This window comes from Pecten maximus, chromosome 4 (genome assembly GCF_902652985.1).
Source record: "Pecten maximus chromosome 4, xPecMax1.1, whole genome shotgun sequence".
In the NCBI taxonomy this organism is placed as follows: Eukaryota; Metazoa; Mollusca; class Bivalvia; order Pectinida; family Pectinidae; genus Pecten; species Pecten maximus.
This window is the reverse complement of record NC_047018.1, coordinates 35,472,171-35,490,783: the sequence shown is the minus strand read 5'-3', so window position 1 is coordinate 35,490,783 and position 18,613 is coordinate 35,472,171. Positions and strand designations below refer to the sequence as shown.

The 18,613-nt window shown below is 36.4% G+C and overlaps 1 protein-coding gene across 2 annotated transcripts in view; it reads left to right on the top strand.

The window, feature by feature from the left end:
- The window catches only part of LOC117325949, an 88,539-nt gene that overhangs the window by 51,846 nt on the left and 18,080 nt on the right, over nucleotides 1-18,613 (top strand). For both annotated transcript variants that reach the window (XM_033882481.1, XM_033882482.1), the window contains exons 6-12: nucleotides 4,326-4,512; nucleotides 9,594-9,727; nucleotides 10,095-10,245; nucleotides 10,528-10,649; nucleotides 11,491-11,617; nucleotides 13,845-13,981; nucleotides 14,531-14,654. In XM_033882481.1, the coding sequence (XP_033738372.1) occupies nucleotides 4,326-4,512; nucleotides 9,594-9,727; nucleotides 10,095-10,245; nucleotides 10,528-10,649; nucleotides 11,491-11,617; nucleotides 13,845-13,981; nucleotides 14,531-14,654 (982 nt within the window). The remainder of the gene's footprint in view (nucleotides 1-4,325; nucleotides 4,513-9,593; nucleotides 9,728-10,094; nucleotides 10,246-10,527; nucleotides 10,650-11,490; nucleotides 11,618-13,844; nucleotides 13,982-14,530; nucleotides 14,655-18,613) is intronic.

The following is an 18,613-nucleotide window of genomic DNA, read 5'->3' as shown; positions in this document are numbered from 1 at the left end:
TGACTTTTTTTTTACAAAATGCCTAAAAAAATGTTACCAGTGGTATGCTTACTGTTTTGAGTATTTTGTGTATAGTTTATGGTTCAAACTTTCCTATTTCATTAAAATAAATGTATTTTTATACCCCCTTAACGATGTTAGGTGCGGTATACCGGAATCCCCCTGTCCATCTGTCTATAATCAGTACAACATGTAGTTGTGCATCCCGACGTTTTTTTTACGATAATGCATTTTTCAAAATGGCAGCCGGCTTCTGATTGGTTGAAGCTTGTCCGGACAACCCCCTACTAAAGTACTGCTCCAATTTCAACAAAAATTGGCATGTATAATCAGTACCACATGTAGTTGTTTATCCCAACTTTTTTTTTGCGATAATACATTTTTCAAAATTGATGCCGACTTAATTCTGATTGGATAAGGCTTGTCCGGACAAGTCCTACTAAAGTACAAAACAGATTTTAACCAAACTTAGCATGAAGTTATGCCCCACTTAAATAAACATAAGTCAATTTACAATGTTATCAGGAGTGTTAAATATTTGTTACCGAACCGATATTCAATATCAGTATTGGATGGTGTATATCATGTATATTTATAAATTGTAGCTGGTCGTAGATCGATTGGTGTCTTATAGTATTGTCATTCATAAAATGTAATAACTGACTGGATTAGATATGATTACACTCACCAATAGCCTACTCAACTATAGACGCCCACGGGGGGTATTACTTATCCCTTAATTGGGATACAACTCTAGTTTTAATTTGTTTTGTGACAATCTGTTTTCTTTGTTTAGTAATTTAGCTACGTAATCAATTAATTAGGTCAGTGCATCATCAATTAATTTAGGTTAAATGTAAATGTAAATGTTCCAAGGGAACCAACTTTGATGACACAAGGAATTGGTGTATCGGTGAGTGGTTTCTAAGTATTAAAGCGTTCTTTGGGCTGACTCCTTTTGAAATTAACATTGCTGGAAACACCACCTTTCAAAATATGTAGGTTACTGTTAATCCTTTGTTGTGCATGTTTTATTATGGGATAGATTAGGAAATATGATGGTAAAATTAAGGCAGCCATTTTGAATATTGTCAGTTGAAATTTGTTATCACTATTTCTCAGAAAGTTCTCTTGAAAGCTTTCTTGAATTTCATTTAGATTCCTCTCGTATTAGCTGAAGTTTGTTAACTGTATTTCTCAGGGGGTTCTTGTTTTCAAATGAAAAGTTCCTATTGGTCCTTAGTTGTGTATATTTCATTTTATACACAACACAACAAACAATAGCGAAGTTCAAAATTTATTGAATTAACCTATAACTTGTTCAGGCTTAATTACTTTTGGCATTCTTAGGGGCTGCTCATTCTTACACCGAATTACATGTGTACATCAAATCTACTTTTGTACAATACTACATAATTAAGTTTAACTCACCACTAGAAAAAATACACCTACATGTATACAGTTAAAATACTAGTGATACTAGTGGGGCATGTAACCCCCGAGCTTGAGGGATCACAAGCTTAACTATGGCTGTATAATGAAGAGAGAGGTCTCCTAACTTGAGCGATCTCAAGCCACAGAGAGTAAGTTGCTGTTGGCTAAATAGCAGGCGGCCCTGCTAAGACTGTTTCAGATGGGGTAACCCCCATGCTTGAGCGATCCCAAGCAAAGATCTACATAAAAAGTAAATACACAAAACATAATATAATGAATTGGAGACAAGAATTTCCCTTAATTACAAGTCCAAATCGAAAGAGGTTATATTAGAAAAAATAACCAAATAAGAGATTTCATTTGGTGACTGATCTGAAAACAAGATCCCGAGTGTCATCATGCAGGTAGCCATTTTAAATTTAAGTACAGAAAACAAGGGTACAGTGTCTGGTTGTCTACCAATAATTATTTTGATTTCTTTAAAATATCCTGAGTTTTTTAAAGCCATTCTTGACTTTATCCAGTACTATATATATGTACATGTACCTCTAAGAAAGTGCTTGCTTGCGATTATATAGCTTTTCATGCCTAATGAGGTCAAAAGTCAAGATTACTCTTTACCGTAAATAAAAAAAACCAAAAAAAACTGCACAATATTTTGAGTTTTGTGGGGCTAATTGCATTAAGACTTAATCCATCAATACCTAATTGAATTGCTTTTCAGACCCAAAGGTTAAGATCACTGTCTCTGAAAATAGATGTGGTAACGTACTGTAACAATACAAAGGATTTTACAGGCCAAACTTTCTTAAATTATATGCACTTAATTATACACTGATGTGCAATAAAGTGTTAAGCAAATGTAAGTTTTATGAGATTTAGTTAGTCATTATTTAAGGGTCGCGATCACCCTTGTCCATTCTTAAGATAAAAAAAAAAACAAGATTTACAAGATTGATATCATGTTAGCCCCTAAAGTGATTTTGTTTACCATTGTATTGTAATATAATGCATGTATAACAAGTTTTTGTGTTTGATGTATATAAGCAGAAATTTAATAACACTGCGGTTCAGCTCAGGTTTAGGAAGATACGTACATTATTGGGTCCTTTTTGACAGGTCAGTTTCTTGTTTTTAAAGATAGTCTTGTACTTTGGTGTGGATGTAAAACTTATATATTGTTGTCAAGGTGTACTCTGTCAGTTTAGCTAGTCACTGCCATGATGTTCTCAAGAAAAAAAAAAATATTCAGCTTTAATGAAATTGTATGCAGAAAAAGTGAAAAGTTTCTGTTCAAATAAGATGTTGTAGCATGCATCAGATCGGAACTATGTTTTCTTGAAAATGAAACATGTCATGTGTCAATATAATATCTAATATAATTCTGTGATGAGATAGCTGGATTGTTTTATATACTCAAGAATAAGAATTTAATCTCCATTCCATATATAAAACATGTTATGATGATCTTGGATAACAACTAGTTAATACATGAACACAATAGGAGCTAATAATGTAATAGGATGGCATTATTAGGTCATCTGACCATAAGGGTCAGGATGACCTAAAGTCAACGTGCTTTGTCCGTCATCGTGCTTTGTCCGTCATCGTGCTTTGTCATCGTGCGTCATGTGTAAACTTTTCACATTTCGAACTTCTTCTCAAGTTCCACCTGTGGGATTGAGCTGACACTTGCCTGGAATGATCCTGAGATGGTTCTGGCCAAGTGTTGTTATTTTTCGGATCGGACCGAAATCCAAGATGGCTGCCATGACAGCCATCTTGAAAAACACACTTTAATCTTCTTTCCCTGTTGCATTGGTGCCATTGAGCTGGAAATTGGTGAGGATGTTAAGTGAGGGGAGCCAACAAAGTGTTGTTATTTTTTAGCTCATAAAAACTTTGACATGGAGGTCACAGCGGCCATTTTTTTAACATGATTGCGCAATCATGGTTTTCCTGAACAACACCTATTTCAAACTTTTTAAGTTCCACATGTGGGATTCAGCTCTAACTTACCTGAAATTATTTCGAGATGGTCCTGACCAAGTGTTGTTATTTTTTTGACTCAACCAAAGCCAAGATGGCTGCCATGGTCAACACTGCCGTCGTCGTCCATCCATTGTCTGTCCGTCAGTCTGTCAACATTGGACTTCTTCATAACCACTGATTGGAATTAAACCAAATTTTATTGGAAGCATTGTTATGGGTTGGTGATTCAAAATTGTACAAATGGTGGGGCTGATCCCCTGGGGACTTGAGGGGCGGGGCCAAAAGTGGTCCGTTTGGCAATAATGATATAAACGACTTCTCTGGAATGTGTGACATTTATATTTCATTGGTAACACCCCTAAGTGGCTTGGATTCAAAGTTATACTAATGATGGGGCTGATGTAAAAAAAAAAGGCCCACTGGGTCTTTCCACAACCCAACTTAGGAGTTAGTTTCTTTTAACACAATGTTGTTTAAAACAATCTCTGGGGTCTTTTCACACTCCTATGGAGTCAGGACTTTGTTTCTGGGTTTTATCTTTGAAGCAGTTGAGATCTGTTCCCCATTACCATATATACATGTAGCATTGTTTGAAACTAACAAATAAAGATATTAACAAATTGGACATCATAACACACTTTGACTTTTTAGTCAAATCCCTCTGGGCCTGTTGTTTATCTTCGCGTTTAATGTTTCAGTACATTCAGTACTTTGATTTAGCTTACAAGATACATGCTCTTCAGGTTACACTTATCATTCATGATTTTAATAGGTTTAAGCTAATTATGAATAAACATATTCCTTTTTTGTTGATCTGCTAAATGTTTATGTATTATACAATGTTAAATTTTGTCATTGAATATGGATGTCATATCATGTCAATCTTCTAAAATTTTCAGTGGTGATAATAAAGAAGCCCGTTTGAAAGTTAATGAGCCAACAATTCATCAACAATTCCTGGAGCTGTACCTATTCTACTTCAAGAGGATGGGAAATGAACCAGAAGACTATTCGGGCCATTTGCGCGATTTCATTAATATGATACAGCACGCGTATAAGGGAACACATGAAGATAACCCATACATGGTAAGATAGATTTTGTGTTAAATTAAAAACCCGGAAAAATGTATTATATGAGATTTGAATTGAAACCAGTGTCTGGAAAGCTGTAAAATCTTTGTATATTTAACTGAGGAATTTCAGTTAAATATAGAATTATCTGGATATAATTGAGGAATTTCATTAAATGTAGAATTATCTAGGTATAATTGAGGAATCTCAGTTAAATATAGAATTATCTGGGATATAATTGAGGAATTTCATTAAATGTAGAATTATCTGGGTATAATTGAGGAATTTCATTAAATGTAGAATTATCTGGGTATAATTGAGGAATTTCATTAAATGTAGAATTATCTGGGTATAATTGAGGAATTTCATTAAATGTAGAATTATCTGGGTATAATTGAGGAATTTCATTAAATTTAGAATTATCTGGGTATAATTGAGGAATTTCATTAAATTTAGAATTATCTGGGTATAATTGAGGAATTTCATTAAATATAGAATTATCTGGGTATAATTGAGGAATTTCAGTTAAATATAGAATTATCTGGGTATAATTGAGGAATTTCAGTTAAATATAGAATTATCTGGGTATAATTGAGGAATTTCATTAAATGTAGAATTATCTGGGCTATAATTGAGGAATCACAGTTGGATGTAGAATTATCTGGGTATAATTGAGGAATTTCATTAAATGTAGAATTATCTGGGTATAATTGAGGAATTTCATTAAATGTAGAATTATCTTGGTATAATTGAGGAATCACAGTTGAATGTAGAATTACCTGGGTATAATTGAGGAATTTCATTAAATGTAGAATTATCTGGGTATAATTGAGGAATTTCATTAAATGTAGAATTATCTGGGTATAATTGAGGAATTTCATTAAATATAGAATTATCTGGGTATAATTGAGGAATTTCATTAAATATAGAATTGTCTGGGTATAACGGAGGAATTTCATTAAATGTAGAATTATCTGGGTATAATTGTGGAATCACAGTTGAATGTAGAATTATCTGGGTATAATTGAGGAATTTCATTAAATATAGAATTATCTGGGTATAATTGAGGAATTTCATTAAATCTAGAATTATCTGGGTATAATTGAGGAATCACAGTTGAATATAGAAGTATCTGGGTATAATTGAGGAATTTCATTAAATATAGAATTATCTGGGTATAATTGAGGAATTTCATTAAATGTAGAATTATCTGGGTATAATTGAGGAATCACAGTTGAATGTAGAATTATCTGGATATAATTTAGGAATTTCATTAAATATAGAATTATCTGGGTATAATTGAGGAATTTCATTAAATGTAGAATTATCTGGGTATAATTGAGGAATCACAGTTGAATGTAGAATTATCTGGGTATAATTGAGGAATTTCATTAAATATAGAATTATCTGGGTATAATTGAGGAATTTCATTAAATGTAGAATTATCTGGATATAATTGAGGAATTTCATTAAATATAGAATTGTCCGAGTATAATTGAGGAATTTCATTAAATGTAGAATTATCTGGGTATAATTGAGGAATCACAGTTGAATGTAGAATTATCTGGGTATAATTGAGGAATTTCAGTTAAATGTAGAATTATCTGGGTATAATTGAGGAATTTCATTAAATGAAGAATTATCTGGGCATAATTGAGGAATTTCATTAAATGAAGAATTATCTGGGTATAATTTAGGAATCTCTGTTAAATATAGAATTATCTGTGTATAATTGAGGAATTTCATTAAATGAAGAATTATCTGGGTATAATTTAGGAATCTCATTTTAATGAAGAATGATCTAGGGTATAATTGAGGAATTTAAGTTAAATGTAGAATTATCTGTGTTATAATTGAAGAATCTCGGTTAAATGTAGAATTATCTCTCTCACATCATACTTACCAGGTAGTGCTAGGTGATAATACTACAATAGGCTTTCTCTCCTTACTTTCCTTACGACCCGCCAAGATAAACAAAAAATAACCGCTCCCCGACTTACCAATGACTGGTCCAATGCATATGCGCATCACCAATCTTTTTCTGGGCGCCATATTGCTTGCTGTTGTCAGGATTTTTGCCTTAACTTTCAAGTTTTTTAAGAGAGGCATCAGTATTTTATTGTTCAGATTTTGTGAATTGGTTGTTTTGAGATTCCTCTTGAACTTTTATTGTCATTTTTTACCAATGTCAGTAGAGTTCTTCTTCTTTTTTTGATCGATCGTGCTTTGGTTGTACTGAACATGTGGTAGCTTCACTGATCATGTCGGCACGAAAATTGGACTCTGGTAAAGAGTCTAGAGAGGTCAAAAAAGAATCTGGTAGAGATTTTAATGACATTAGGGCATCTCTGGCAAAGAGGATCATAAGCCAACAGACAATATCTCCTACTATTTCTTCTCCATCATTGGAGACCATTCTTGACGGAGATTTATGCTCTAATACCAGTAACACAGATTCTGGTAGAATCCTTTCAGTGGTGGAGAAAGGACAAGAATGTGTTCAAAGGAAGAATATTATTGGAACAGGAGATTTTATTCTGACAACTGATGCATCAGGAGAATGCTGGGGGCCTTTCTAGACAGAGTTTTTCTGGCCGTTGGGGTCTCACAGAAAAGTATCGAGACATATATCAACTGGAAAGAGTTGAAGGCCTTTCACCTAGTTCCGTTCCAGATAAAGGGGAAGTTCAAAGATCAGAATGTACTTATTCAGTCAGACAACTCCACGGCAGTTACATACTTCACTCTTTCTGTACATTTTGTGTTCTTTGCGGATTCCGTACTGGAAGTGTAGTTATTAAAGCTCGCCCCACGAGGTTTAAACGCAATGGCAGTCTGTATATGCATTTTGTTGTGTTGTTTTTTTCATATAGAAACACAAAGGTAAGTGTTATATTTGGACATTATTGGGAAATATTTAACTGAATTAGATCTAGATGTCCCATTGAACACTATGAAATGTCCTAGACACTGATATTTAAAATGAAAATATAGCAAGCCGCCATATTGTTTACATTAACAACCAATTGAGAAAATATCACCTATTACTCTAGTGAAAAAAGTAACCAGAGTAAATGGAATAAACACGAATTCATCAACCAAAATGCTTGTTGTAAAAGTCTTAAACACCTTTTTTATGTCATTGCATTTGTGGTCTGTCCGTCCGTATAAACATTTTGTCCGGACAACTGCTCTTAAACCGCTTGGCTAATTTCAGTGAAACTTCACACAGATATAAAGGACCATTTGTAGATGTGTATGCAATATTTATTTTCTCATAATTATGGTTGCTATGGTAACTGGTCACTATAAACAGGTTTTCTGCAGAAAAAGATTGTCTGGATAAATCCTTCTAAACCACTTGGCCAATTTCAATGAAACTTGACACGGATATGAAGGACCATGTGTAGAGTGCATGCAACTTATCTTTTCTTGATATTATGTTTCTATGGTAACCAAAACACTACAGTGATCATTTCCTCATCTCATTGGCTTTCCCGTGGACTAACTTATACCTATAATCATAACATGAAAGTAAGACAGGACGTGTGTTGTAAAAAATGTTGTAATAACTGGCATCATAAATTTCACTAATGAAAGGTCATTTTAGTTTTCTTATTTCATTTGAAGACTTTATGCATGCAAAATTCATTGGATTTGTAAAAATTCTAAACAAAGTGTCAGTAGTACTACAAAACTGTATTTTGCAAACAACAGGGAGCGGGGGAGGGGGGGATGGTATTAGTCATCCGCTGTGGTGTTAGAGATACTGATGAAAGGATTCTTTAACTCTAGACCCTCTGTTAGGAAACTTGCTCCCACTTGGAGCATTTCTCTGGTTCTAAACAAGTTGATGGAACCACCATTTTAACCACTTTGTACAGCTGAATTGAAGTTTATTACTTTAAAGACAATTGTTGCTGTGGCTTCAGGGACATATTAGATGGGATAAGACAAGGATAACCCTTATTCCCAATCCTATTTTTTTAGCCAAAAATGAATCTTTGTATTACAAGTAAAAACTTTAATTTTCTACCCAAAATGTCTATGTTTTTCCTCTGTTCATGAAGACAGCGTTTTGCGCCCTTGTAGGGCTTTGAGTTTTTATATCTCCAAGATCAAGAAGGTCAGGGGAAATACAGATAAGTTATTTGTGACCTTTAAAGAGGGTTATTATCAGGCAGCTACTCGAGACACAATTTTGAGATGGATAGTGCAGACAATTTCTATGTGCTATCAAAATTCTCAAGATAAAGGTTTCGTCTTTCCCAAAGGAAGGAGATTACACCCTTTCTCAGTGAGAGGGTTATCACCGAACATATCGCCAACTGAATCTACCACCACCATCGCATACCGCCACATAAAGCTCTGGAATGAATTTCCCTCCTATATAATTCCCTCGTTAAGTTTGCCACCCTCGCATACCGCCATCCGCTATGTTTGTTAAAATACAAACATCCCCAATCGCTATATATTTCCCTCAATGATATCGCCATTTTGTTCCGTTTTTGGTGATCAAGGAACTCTTTAGTGTTCTATTTATAGACTTCAGACATTTCCTGTTTTCACTTGCAAATTGTACAGGTGACATAGCTTTATGCTTTGAGGATTTTCTATTTCACAGGTAGATCGATATTTGGATGTTTATTATGTTACATCCACCGACACTCATGGTTTTGTTTGGAATAAAAGCAGGACTGATTTCTACTCACTTTGTGTTCCTATTGTGTATGGTATTCGCCAGTCTAAGTGGAAAAGACACTGCAGAATACTTTCACATAAAGTTTGACAGTGTTCTTTTTAGAATTTCACCTTTGTTATCTCACCTCGTAAAAGGTTGGTGATACACATGCATGTTGCCTGGACCAGTCATTGGTAAGTCGGGGAGCGGTTATTTTTTGTTTATCTTGGCGGGTCTTCATGAAAGTAAGGAGAGAAAGCATATTGTAGTTGATTACCACCAGGCAGGTAAGTATGATGTCTGTAGATATCATTTAACTGCAGAATTATCCTGGTTGTAATTGTTGTACAAGACTATACATGTAACTCTTGTACAGAGAATTATTGACAAGATGTTTTTTTTATTTCATCCTCAGCCTCTTAAAAAACAGGACGTTCTTCAGAGGCACTGGAAAACAGTTGGAGCCATAATTTGTAGTGACAAATTCATATTTGAGAAACAAGTCAGAAAGGCTCCACAAATTATCAAACAAATGGTAGTCTGTATCCTGTAAGTGGTGATAACGCTATGTATATCATTGTTGTCTGTGTATCTTATATCTCATAAAAAAGGTAGAAATGTGGTACTTTCAAGGGGGAAGTTGTTGAATTGGTTTTAACTGGGTTCTTAATGACCACTTTCATTCAATTAAAACACATTTTAAACCTGAAATTTGGTAGGAATGTTAAGGAAGGGGAGCCAACAAAGTGTTGTTGTTTTTAAGTGAAACTTAATTACCTGAGAAGGTCCTGACCAAGTGTTGTTATTTGTCCGGTTGGTCAGGGATCCAAGATGGCCACCATGGCCAACGGTACCACTAGTTGCTATTGAGACTAAAAAGTATGTATACTTAATAATACTACTGTTTCGATTGCAGGAAAAAGGATTGGTTTGGTGATCTTGTTGATGATGTGCTGGATCTTTTCAAGAAATACTGTGTTACTAAAAGTGCATTACAACAGAATTACAAAGATGTAATAAATGGCATCAGACATCTACTTGATGAAACTCCCGAGGAGGTATACAATGTAAGTTTGTAATTTTGTTACTTTTCCTACAACGATAGGGGTTGGGGACTAATGTAGTCACATTACATGGTACCAATGTCAGTTTATATCTGCTTATACATCAACATCAACTGTCATTTAATTGTTTTAGCAACATTTTTTCAAGCAGTTTTGGATCAAGACTTTGTGTTGCCTATCTGGGTTTATTACAGAATAAATATGGTAAACAACTAGCACTTTACCAGGAGGTGTCAATTCAGAAACACAAAATATTTGGAAAGCAATTTAAATTTTGTCTTCTAGAAACACCCTGAGATTGTAGACAAACTGGTACCAATAGTCACAGAACTTGTACAGAGGGATGCTGAAAATATGGCTTGGGCTTATGGTTACTTAGGAGTCATGAAATCGAGGAGCACTGCCAAGTAAGTTATTGTCCTATCAGATGTGAAGTAGTGATAAGGGTTACTTGCTGGACAACATGGGTTTTCGCTGGACAACATGGGTTTTCGCTGGACAACATAGATTTTTGCTGGACAACATGGGTTTTTGCTGGACAACATGGGTTACCTGCTGGACAACATGGGTTTTCGCTGGACAACATGGATTACTTGCTGGACAACATGGATTTTTGCTGGACAACATGGGTTTTCACTGGACAACATAGATTTTTGCTGGACAACATGGGTTACCTGCTGGACAATATGGGTTACCTGCTGGACAACATGGGTTTTCACTGGACAACATTGGTTTTCGCTGGACAACATGGGTTATTGCTGGACAACATAGGTTTTCGCTGGACAACATGGGTTACTTGGAGGACAACATGGGGTTTTTGCTGTACAACATGGGTTTTCGTTGGACAACATCAGGTTTTTTCTGGACAACATGGGTTTTCGCTGGACAACATGGGTTTTTGTTGGTCAACATGGGTTTATGCTGGACAACATGGGTTTTTCTCCGAGTACTTCGGTTTCCTTCCACAATAAGACCCCCGTGTACTTCCAACCGGGCCAACAAGAGGGATTAACATTAATTTGATGTAACATGTTTGAAAAATAATATTTTATCGTTTATGTGATTGTCTGCAAAAAACTATGTATTTTGACTGATTTTATATCTAATGGCAATACCAGTAGTTGAAGATTTATATTTGACCATCTCATATAAAAGTGCCTTAATATTTGTTTGCATTTTCTGGCCCTGTGAGTTAACGTTTGTGGTTTTGTTAACAATGTTTCTATAAGTAGTGTTGTCTTCTTGCAGGAAAGGAACTGAGCAAGCTTGGCTTAAGCTCATTAAAGCCCTTGCTAAATCAGGCACAGCTGATGGGCTGAGCAGATGCTACCATATCCTGGATGAGGGGAAATTCAAGAAGATTTGGAATTGGAAAGTAAGGGTTTTATTTTGTAGTGAATGTATCGAGTCATACAAACAAGTGGTAGTGAACCAGGAAAAATGATTGTAACAGACATGTCTGAACTATATAGACGGACGGTAGTGAACCAGGATAAATGATTGTTACAGACATGTCTGAACTATATAGACGGACGGTAGTGAACCAGGACAATTGATTGTTACAGACATGTCTGAACTATATAGACGGCGGTAGTGAATCAGACAAATGGTTGTTACAGACATGTCTGAACTATATAGACGGGCGGTAGTGAACCAGGACAAATGTTTGTTACAGACATGTCTGAACTATATAGACGGGCGGTAGTGAACCAGGATAAATGATTGTTACAGACATGTCTGAACTATATAGACGGGCGGTAGTGAACCAGGACAAATGTTTGTTACAGACATGTCTGAACTATATAGACGGACAGTAGTGAACCAGGACAAATGATTGTTACAGACATGTCTGAACTATATAGACGGGCAGTAGTGAATCAGGATAAATGTTTGTTACAGACATGTCATTGTCTGAACTATATAGACGGGCGGTAGTGAACCAGGACAAATGATTGTTACAGACATGTCTGAACTATATAGACGGGCGGTAGTGAACCAGGATAAATGATTGTTACAGACATGTCTGAACTATATAGACGGGCGGTAGTGAACCAGGATAAATGATTGTTACAGATATGTCTGAACTATATAGACGGGCAGTAGTGAACCAGGATAAATGATTGTTACAGACATGTCTGAACTATATAGACGGGCGGTAGTGAATCAGAATAAATGATTGTTACATGTCTGAACTATATAGACGGACGGTAGTGAACCAGGACAAATGTTTGTTACAGACATGTCTGAACTATATAGACGGACGGTAGTGAACCAGGATAAATGATTGTTACAGACATGTCTGAACTATATAGACGGACGGTAGTGAACCAGGACAAATGATTGTTACAGACATGTCTGAACTATATAGACGGACGGTAGTGAACCAGGACAAATGATTGTTACAGACATGTCTGAATTATATAGACGGGCGGTAGTGAACCAGGATAAATGATTGTTACAGACCTGTCTGAACTATATAGACGGGCGGTAGTGAACCAGGACAAATGATTGTTACAGACATGTCTGAACTATATAGACGGGCGGTAGTGAATCGGGATAAATGATTGTTACAGACATGTCTGAACTATATAGACGGGCGGTAGTGAACCAGGATAAATGATTGTTACAAACATGTCTGAACTATATAGACGGGCGGTAGTGAACCAGGACAAATGTTTGTTACAAACATGTCTGAACTATATAGACGGGCGGTAGTGAACCAGGATAAATGATTGTTACAAACATGTCTGAACTATATAGACGGGCGGTAGTGAACCAGGACAAATGTTTGTTACAGACATGTCTGAACTATATAGACGGACAGTAGTGAACCAGGACAAATGATTGTTACAGACATGTCTGAACTATATAGACGGGCGGTAGTGAATCAGGATAAATGTTTGTTACAGACATGTCATTGTCTGAACTATATAGACGGGCGGTAGTGAATCGAGATAAATGATTGTTACAGACATGTCTGAACTATATAGACGGGCGGTAGTGAACCAGGATAAATGATTGTTACAAACATGTCTGAACTATATAGACGGGTGGTAGTGAACCAGGATAAATGATTGTTACAGACATGTCTGAACTATATAGACGGCGGTAGTGAATCAGACAAATGGTTGTTACAGACATGTCTGAACAAAATAGACGGGCGGTAGTGAACCAGGACAAATGATTGTTACAGACATGTCTGAACTATATAGACGGGCGGTAGTGAATCGGGATAAATGATTGTTACAGACATGTCTGAACTATATAGACGGGCGGTAGTGAACCAGGATAAATGATTGTTACAAACATGTCTGAACTATATAGACGGGCGGTAGTGAACCAGGATAAATGATTGTTACAGACATGTCTGAACTATATAGACGGGCGGTAGTGAACCAGGACAAATGATTGTTACAGACATGTCTGAACTATATAGACGGTGAATTTTTCAGTGAAAAATGTGCTGAGAATTTTGATTATACTGAGGTCAGGATATTGAACATATGGAAATATAATGTTGTTTTTTTTTAGTTTGGTTGGATATCTAGACATTTGTTTACTTATTGTTCAATGTGAATCCACAATATTTTTCTTCTTTCCAGCAAAATTTTCAACAAGCCGTTGACTTAATTAAATCTGCCAATGAAATCCTCCTTTACCTGACCGAAAACAAGAAGACAGATGAAAAAGTATTTGATTCCTGGGGAAGAGTTATCCGCTCTCTTCTGGAACAGTTTAAGTACGTACTGTGTACATGGTACAAGATTCTGTATCACTAAAAATAATTAATTTGTGGTATGTTGATATCTGGGCCCAGTTGTTCAAAAGTTGATTAGGCTAATCACAATTTAACAACAATATCAAAATCCTGATAAATAATTTCTGATAAAACTTATTTGGCAAATTTTTCTGAAACTAACACTCATCAGTCACTTCATACCTGCTTATTTTGAAGAATATACACACATAGGATTTTAAGTAAAGAAGAAATGAGATTTTCACTAATCAAGTGATTATTAAGGCTAATGACCGTTTGAACAACTGGGCCCTGGTGCGCAACTTCAACAGAGCTTGTCTCAAATGAAATCTGAATCAGGCTAGCTGGTAATTTACTTTGACGAAACCATCCTGGGTCAAGGAATATATGAATTGTTCTTATAAATCATGAGTAATATATGCCTCTTACAAAGCTGTTAACACTGAAGAGTTCTTATTTTCTCTATGGTTACAGGCAAGGATCTTTTGTTGCTCTGACTCATCTATAGTTATCCTTATTGACTGTTTTTAGACTTGTTAAAATCCAACAGAAGATTCATGGGGAGGTTGCAGTACTAGCCATTACTATGATGGAGAAAAAGTCAAAAGAGCTGAATGACTTTGTTGAAATATTCCTAGGATATATCACTCTTGTGGTAAGTACTGAAAACTTCTTCGTGGGCCTAGGGCAGGAATAAATTAACGTTTTAGCATCACTGGTCCTTTGGGAAAGTTTGTGTTGAAAAACTTCTGGCCAAAAGTTGTTTATAGTTGTTCATTTAAATTGAATAAGTAGCATCTTACATTACTCTAAGATAAAGGTAAAGATTTTGGTGGTCGAGTGGTAATCTTACATTACTCTAAGATAAAGGTAAAGATTTTGGTGGTCGAGTGGTAATCTTACATTACTCTAAGATAAAGGTAAAGATTTTGGTGGTGGAGTGGTAATCTTACATTACTCTAAGGAAAAGGTAAAGATTTTGGTAGTGGAGTGGTACAGTGGTTAAACACACTTGCCATTCACCTAGACGGCAAGGTTTGATTCTCCGATCGTACGTGAAAATGGGCTCAATTGCCCGACCATGTGGGTTTTGTAACTCCCACAATAAGATCCCATACGCTTCTATCTGAGCCAACATGCATAATTAATATAAGTTAATAAAAATTGTTTTGCAATTGTTGAAATACAAATAAAAAATAAGAAAAAAAAGGTAAAAATTTGTACTTGCCTATCAGGCCATTGTTTGCAAACCAAAACTCTGCTCTATATTTGTGTCTGAATCTTGTGGATTTCTGATGATCCGATCTTATCAGGCAAGTAGTCACCAACATTTACTTTTAATTGCCTACAGCCTGAATTGGGCTTTCACTGCCTTTACACAAGGGAAAAAATTATAGGGGTTATGTTGAATTGTACAAGAATAAGCTAGATTGTTTAGCTAATTATATTGAGCATGTTATTGAGCATGTGTTTCATACAATCTTTGTGACATTCAAGTCTCTATTGGTGATTTGATTTAGCTGACTTTATTTGTAATTAAAATGAACTGAAATTAAATGTCCACGATATTCAGCCAGTAGGTAGCAGGTATGGCTGTTATTAAGGTTTGTCATATTAAGGAATTTTTTTCTTTGTGAAGTCTTAATAGTTTTTAGCACACCTGTCTGTCTGGTTTTAGCTTTTTCCTTTAAACAACTTCTTATCAATAACCATGAGGCACAGAGACCTAATATTGGACCTGTGGCATGCTTGCGTGAAGTACTACCAAGTTTGTTTAAATGAATGACTTTGACCTACTTAGTATATTCATGGTCACAGGGGTCAACTTCTCAATATCCAAGAGGCACAGGGAGTTGATATTGAGTCTGTAGCATGCTTGGATGAAGGGGCAACAAGTTTGTTCAAATGAATGAGACCTGCATTCAAGGTCACAGGGATCAAATACACTGAAACTGTTAAACAACTTCTTTTCAATAACCAAGAGGCCCAGGTAGTTGATATTGTATCTGAAGCTTGCAAGGGTGAAGGGCTACCAAGTCTGTTCAAATTATTGGTCTTTTACCTACATTCATGGTCACAGGGTCAAACAGGCTAAAATCTTTAAACAATCTCTTCTCAATAACAAAGAGGCCTGGGGACTTGCTATCTGATTTGTAGCATGCTAGAGTAAAGGACTATCAAGCTTGTTCATAAAAAAGACCTTGAACTACATTCTCGGTCACGAGGGTCAAATATGCTAAAATGTTTTAAACAACTTCTTCTTAATAACCAACAGACCCTTAAACCTGACAGTTGGTTTGTAGCATGCTGGGATAAAGGGGAACCAAGTAGATGACCTTCAAAGTCACAGGGGTTAAATATGCTTAAACCTTTAAACAATTTCTTCTTGTTAGGTCATTTGACCCGAAGGTTCAGGAAGACCTATTGTCACCATGCTCCGTTCATCGTTAATCCACTGTTTGCTGTGAGCCATCAGTCATGCGTTGTCTGCCATTCATTTCACTTTTCAAAATTCTCCTCAAGTTCAGGATACCTTCCACTGCCTCACTCCCTCCCAGTGGATCCAACTTCCCTGCTGCCTCATGCTAATTGCCCTCACCTTCCTAGCCTCCTCATCCAGCACTCTGACCTCTGCCTGAACTAGATTCCTTTGTTCCCACTGATTAGCAAAGTTCCACCTTGGTCTTGTGATGTTTCCTAGACCAAGGTGCCCTGATGCCACTGTTCCAACTATATCCAGAGCATCTGTTCCTTCCCTATATTGCTTCTAAGCTGTTTCAGCTCCTTCCTGATGTTAGCAATTTCTTTCCCTCTCCTATTTTCCTTAGTATTTCCTTTTTCTTTGCATTCTTCTTTTCTATGCCAAACCTGTTCCTGGCAAGCACTGCCTCAAGAATGTTATCCATGTCCTAGTCAAACTGCTTCCACTCTGGCCTGCTAGAGCTTGTAGGCAACTTCACTCTAGATCTCTTTCTTCGTTCTTCTCCTTGCCCTGTTGGATCCCCCGCTGTTTCTCTATGCTTCTCTTCTCCCTCTGTTGCTTGGAGGCTGTAGTCACTGTGGTTGTATCCCTGGACCTCTTCCTCCTCCGTCTCACCAGATTGCTCTGTGTGTTGCACCAGGTTGAGAATTTGAGCACAGCCCATCTTCGTGCGGTGAATCTTCAATCCGCTCTCATTCTTGCAGGTCTTTTATAATTAGCAATTACATGTACTCCCCCATTTTCCATTGTTCAGTGAGTGGCTCATGTCCGTCATCTGGCCTTTTGTCGTTTCCAAAGTCTGTCTGATGGGTCGTTCATCCTCCTCCATGTATAGTACTATGGCCTGTTGATGTCACATGACTGTTAAGGCCTATGGGCCTCTTGTATTTATTTGAAGTAGTGTTTAATGGTTTGATACTCAAAATTTGTGATTAATCTAATTTTGGTATCAAATATTTTGTGAAGTTAAATATAACTGTTTCTCTCATTTCTAAGAGTGTAATACTGGCCTGTCTAGGGCAATACATCTATGATCACTGTAGGTGTATTATATATCTACCCATGCAATACAGCCACGTGCGAGTAGTAATATAGTTAGTGTAGGGGGATAACTCGTACTGTCATCTACATTGTTTACAATCGAAAAACCAGGAATTTCAAAAGGAAGAAGTGGATCTTCAGAAGTTTATTGACGGAAATGAAACCAAAAACACACAGATAAAAACCTTGCATAACTTAAAACTCCTTGGAGAATTCTTGTATGTCAAATATAACGAACAGCGATTGTTCCATTGTATACCTGCAAATGAGTTGGACACCTACCGGTCAAGTTTTGTTGTGTCAGTGAGAACCAAAGATCACAAAGAATATGAACCAAGTACCCTTCGTGGCATGATAGGAAGTTTTGATAGACATCTGTGTTAACAGGGCTATATGGTATCAGTATCATAGAAGGGAGTGTTGAATTTTCAAAAACCCGAGATGCCTTGAAAGCTAAACAACACGATTTAAAGGGGCAAGGAAAAGGTTCTAAGCCAATCAGAGCAGATCCTTTGTATGACTCTGACAATCAAACGCGATATCAATCAGGACAACTTGGAAATGTTAACCCGACATCTGTCATTAATACGCTCTTGTACAGCAACACACTAGACTTCGGTATGAGGGGTTGGTCTACGGAACACAGAGCTATGTGTTGGGGAGATGTTGTATCGAAACATGATGTTGACTTGGATTTAGACTACCTGGAATACCACAAACGGTTTAGAAAACAAGAAATGGTGAAGACCTCTGTACAATTCATGCATGCCCCCCACAGATTGATGTATATAGTAATCTGAGAGATCTAGAAAGATGCACCCATCCAGCTTTACATGTTTTACCAAGTAAAACGCCCCGGAGACTATAGTAACCCTGATGATCCTTTCTATCTTGCTATAATTACCCAAGACAAAAACCCTCTTGTTCAAGATAAATGGTTTCTTCGGAGTCCGATTGGAAAAAGTAAACTCTCTACAATTATGAAAACTATGGCAAAAAAAGCAGACTTATCGGGGAAAAGGCTGACAAACACAGTCATTGTACGAAAAACACTTGTTCAAAAGATGACAGACAACAATGTACCTGACAAT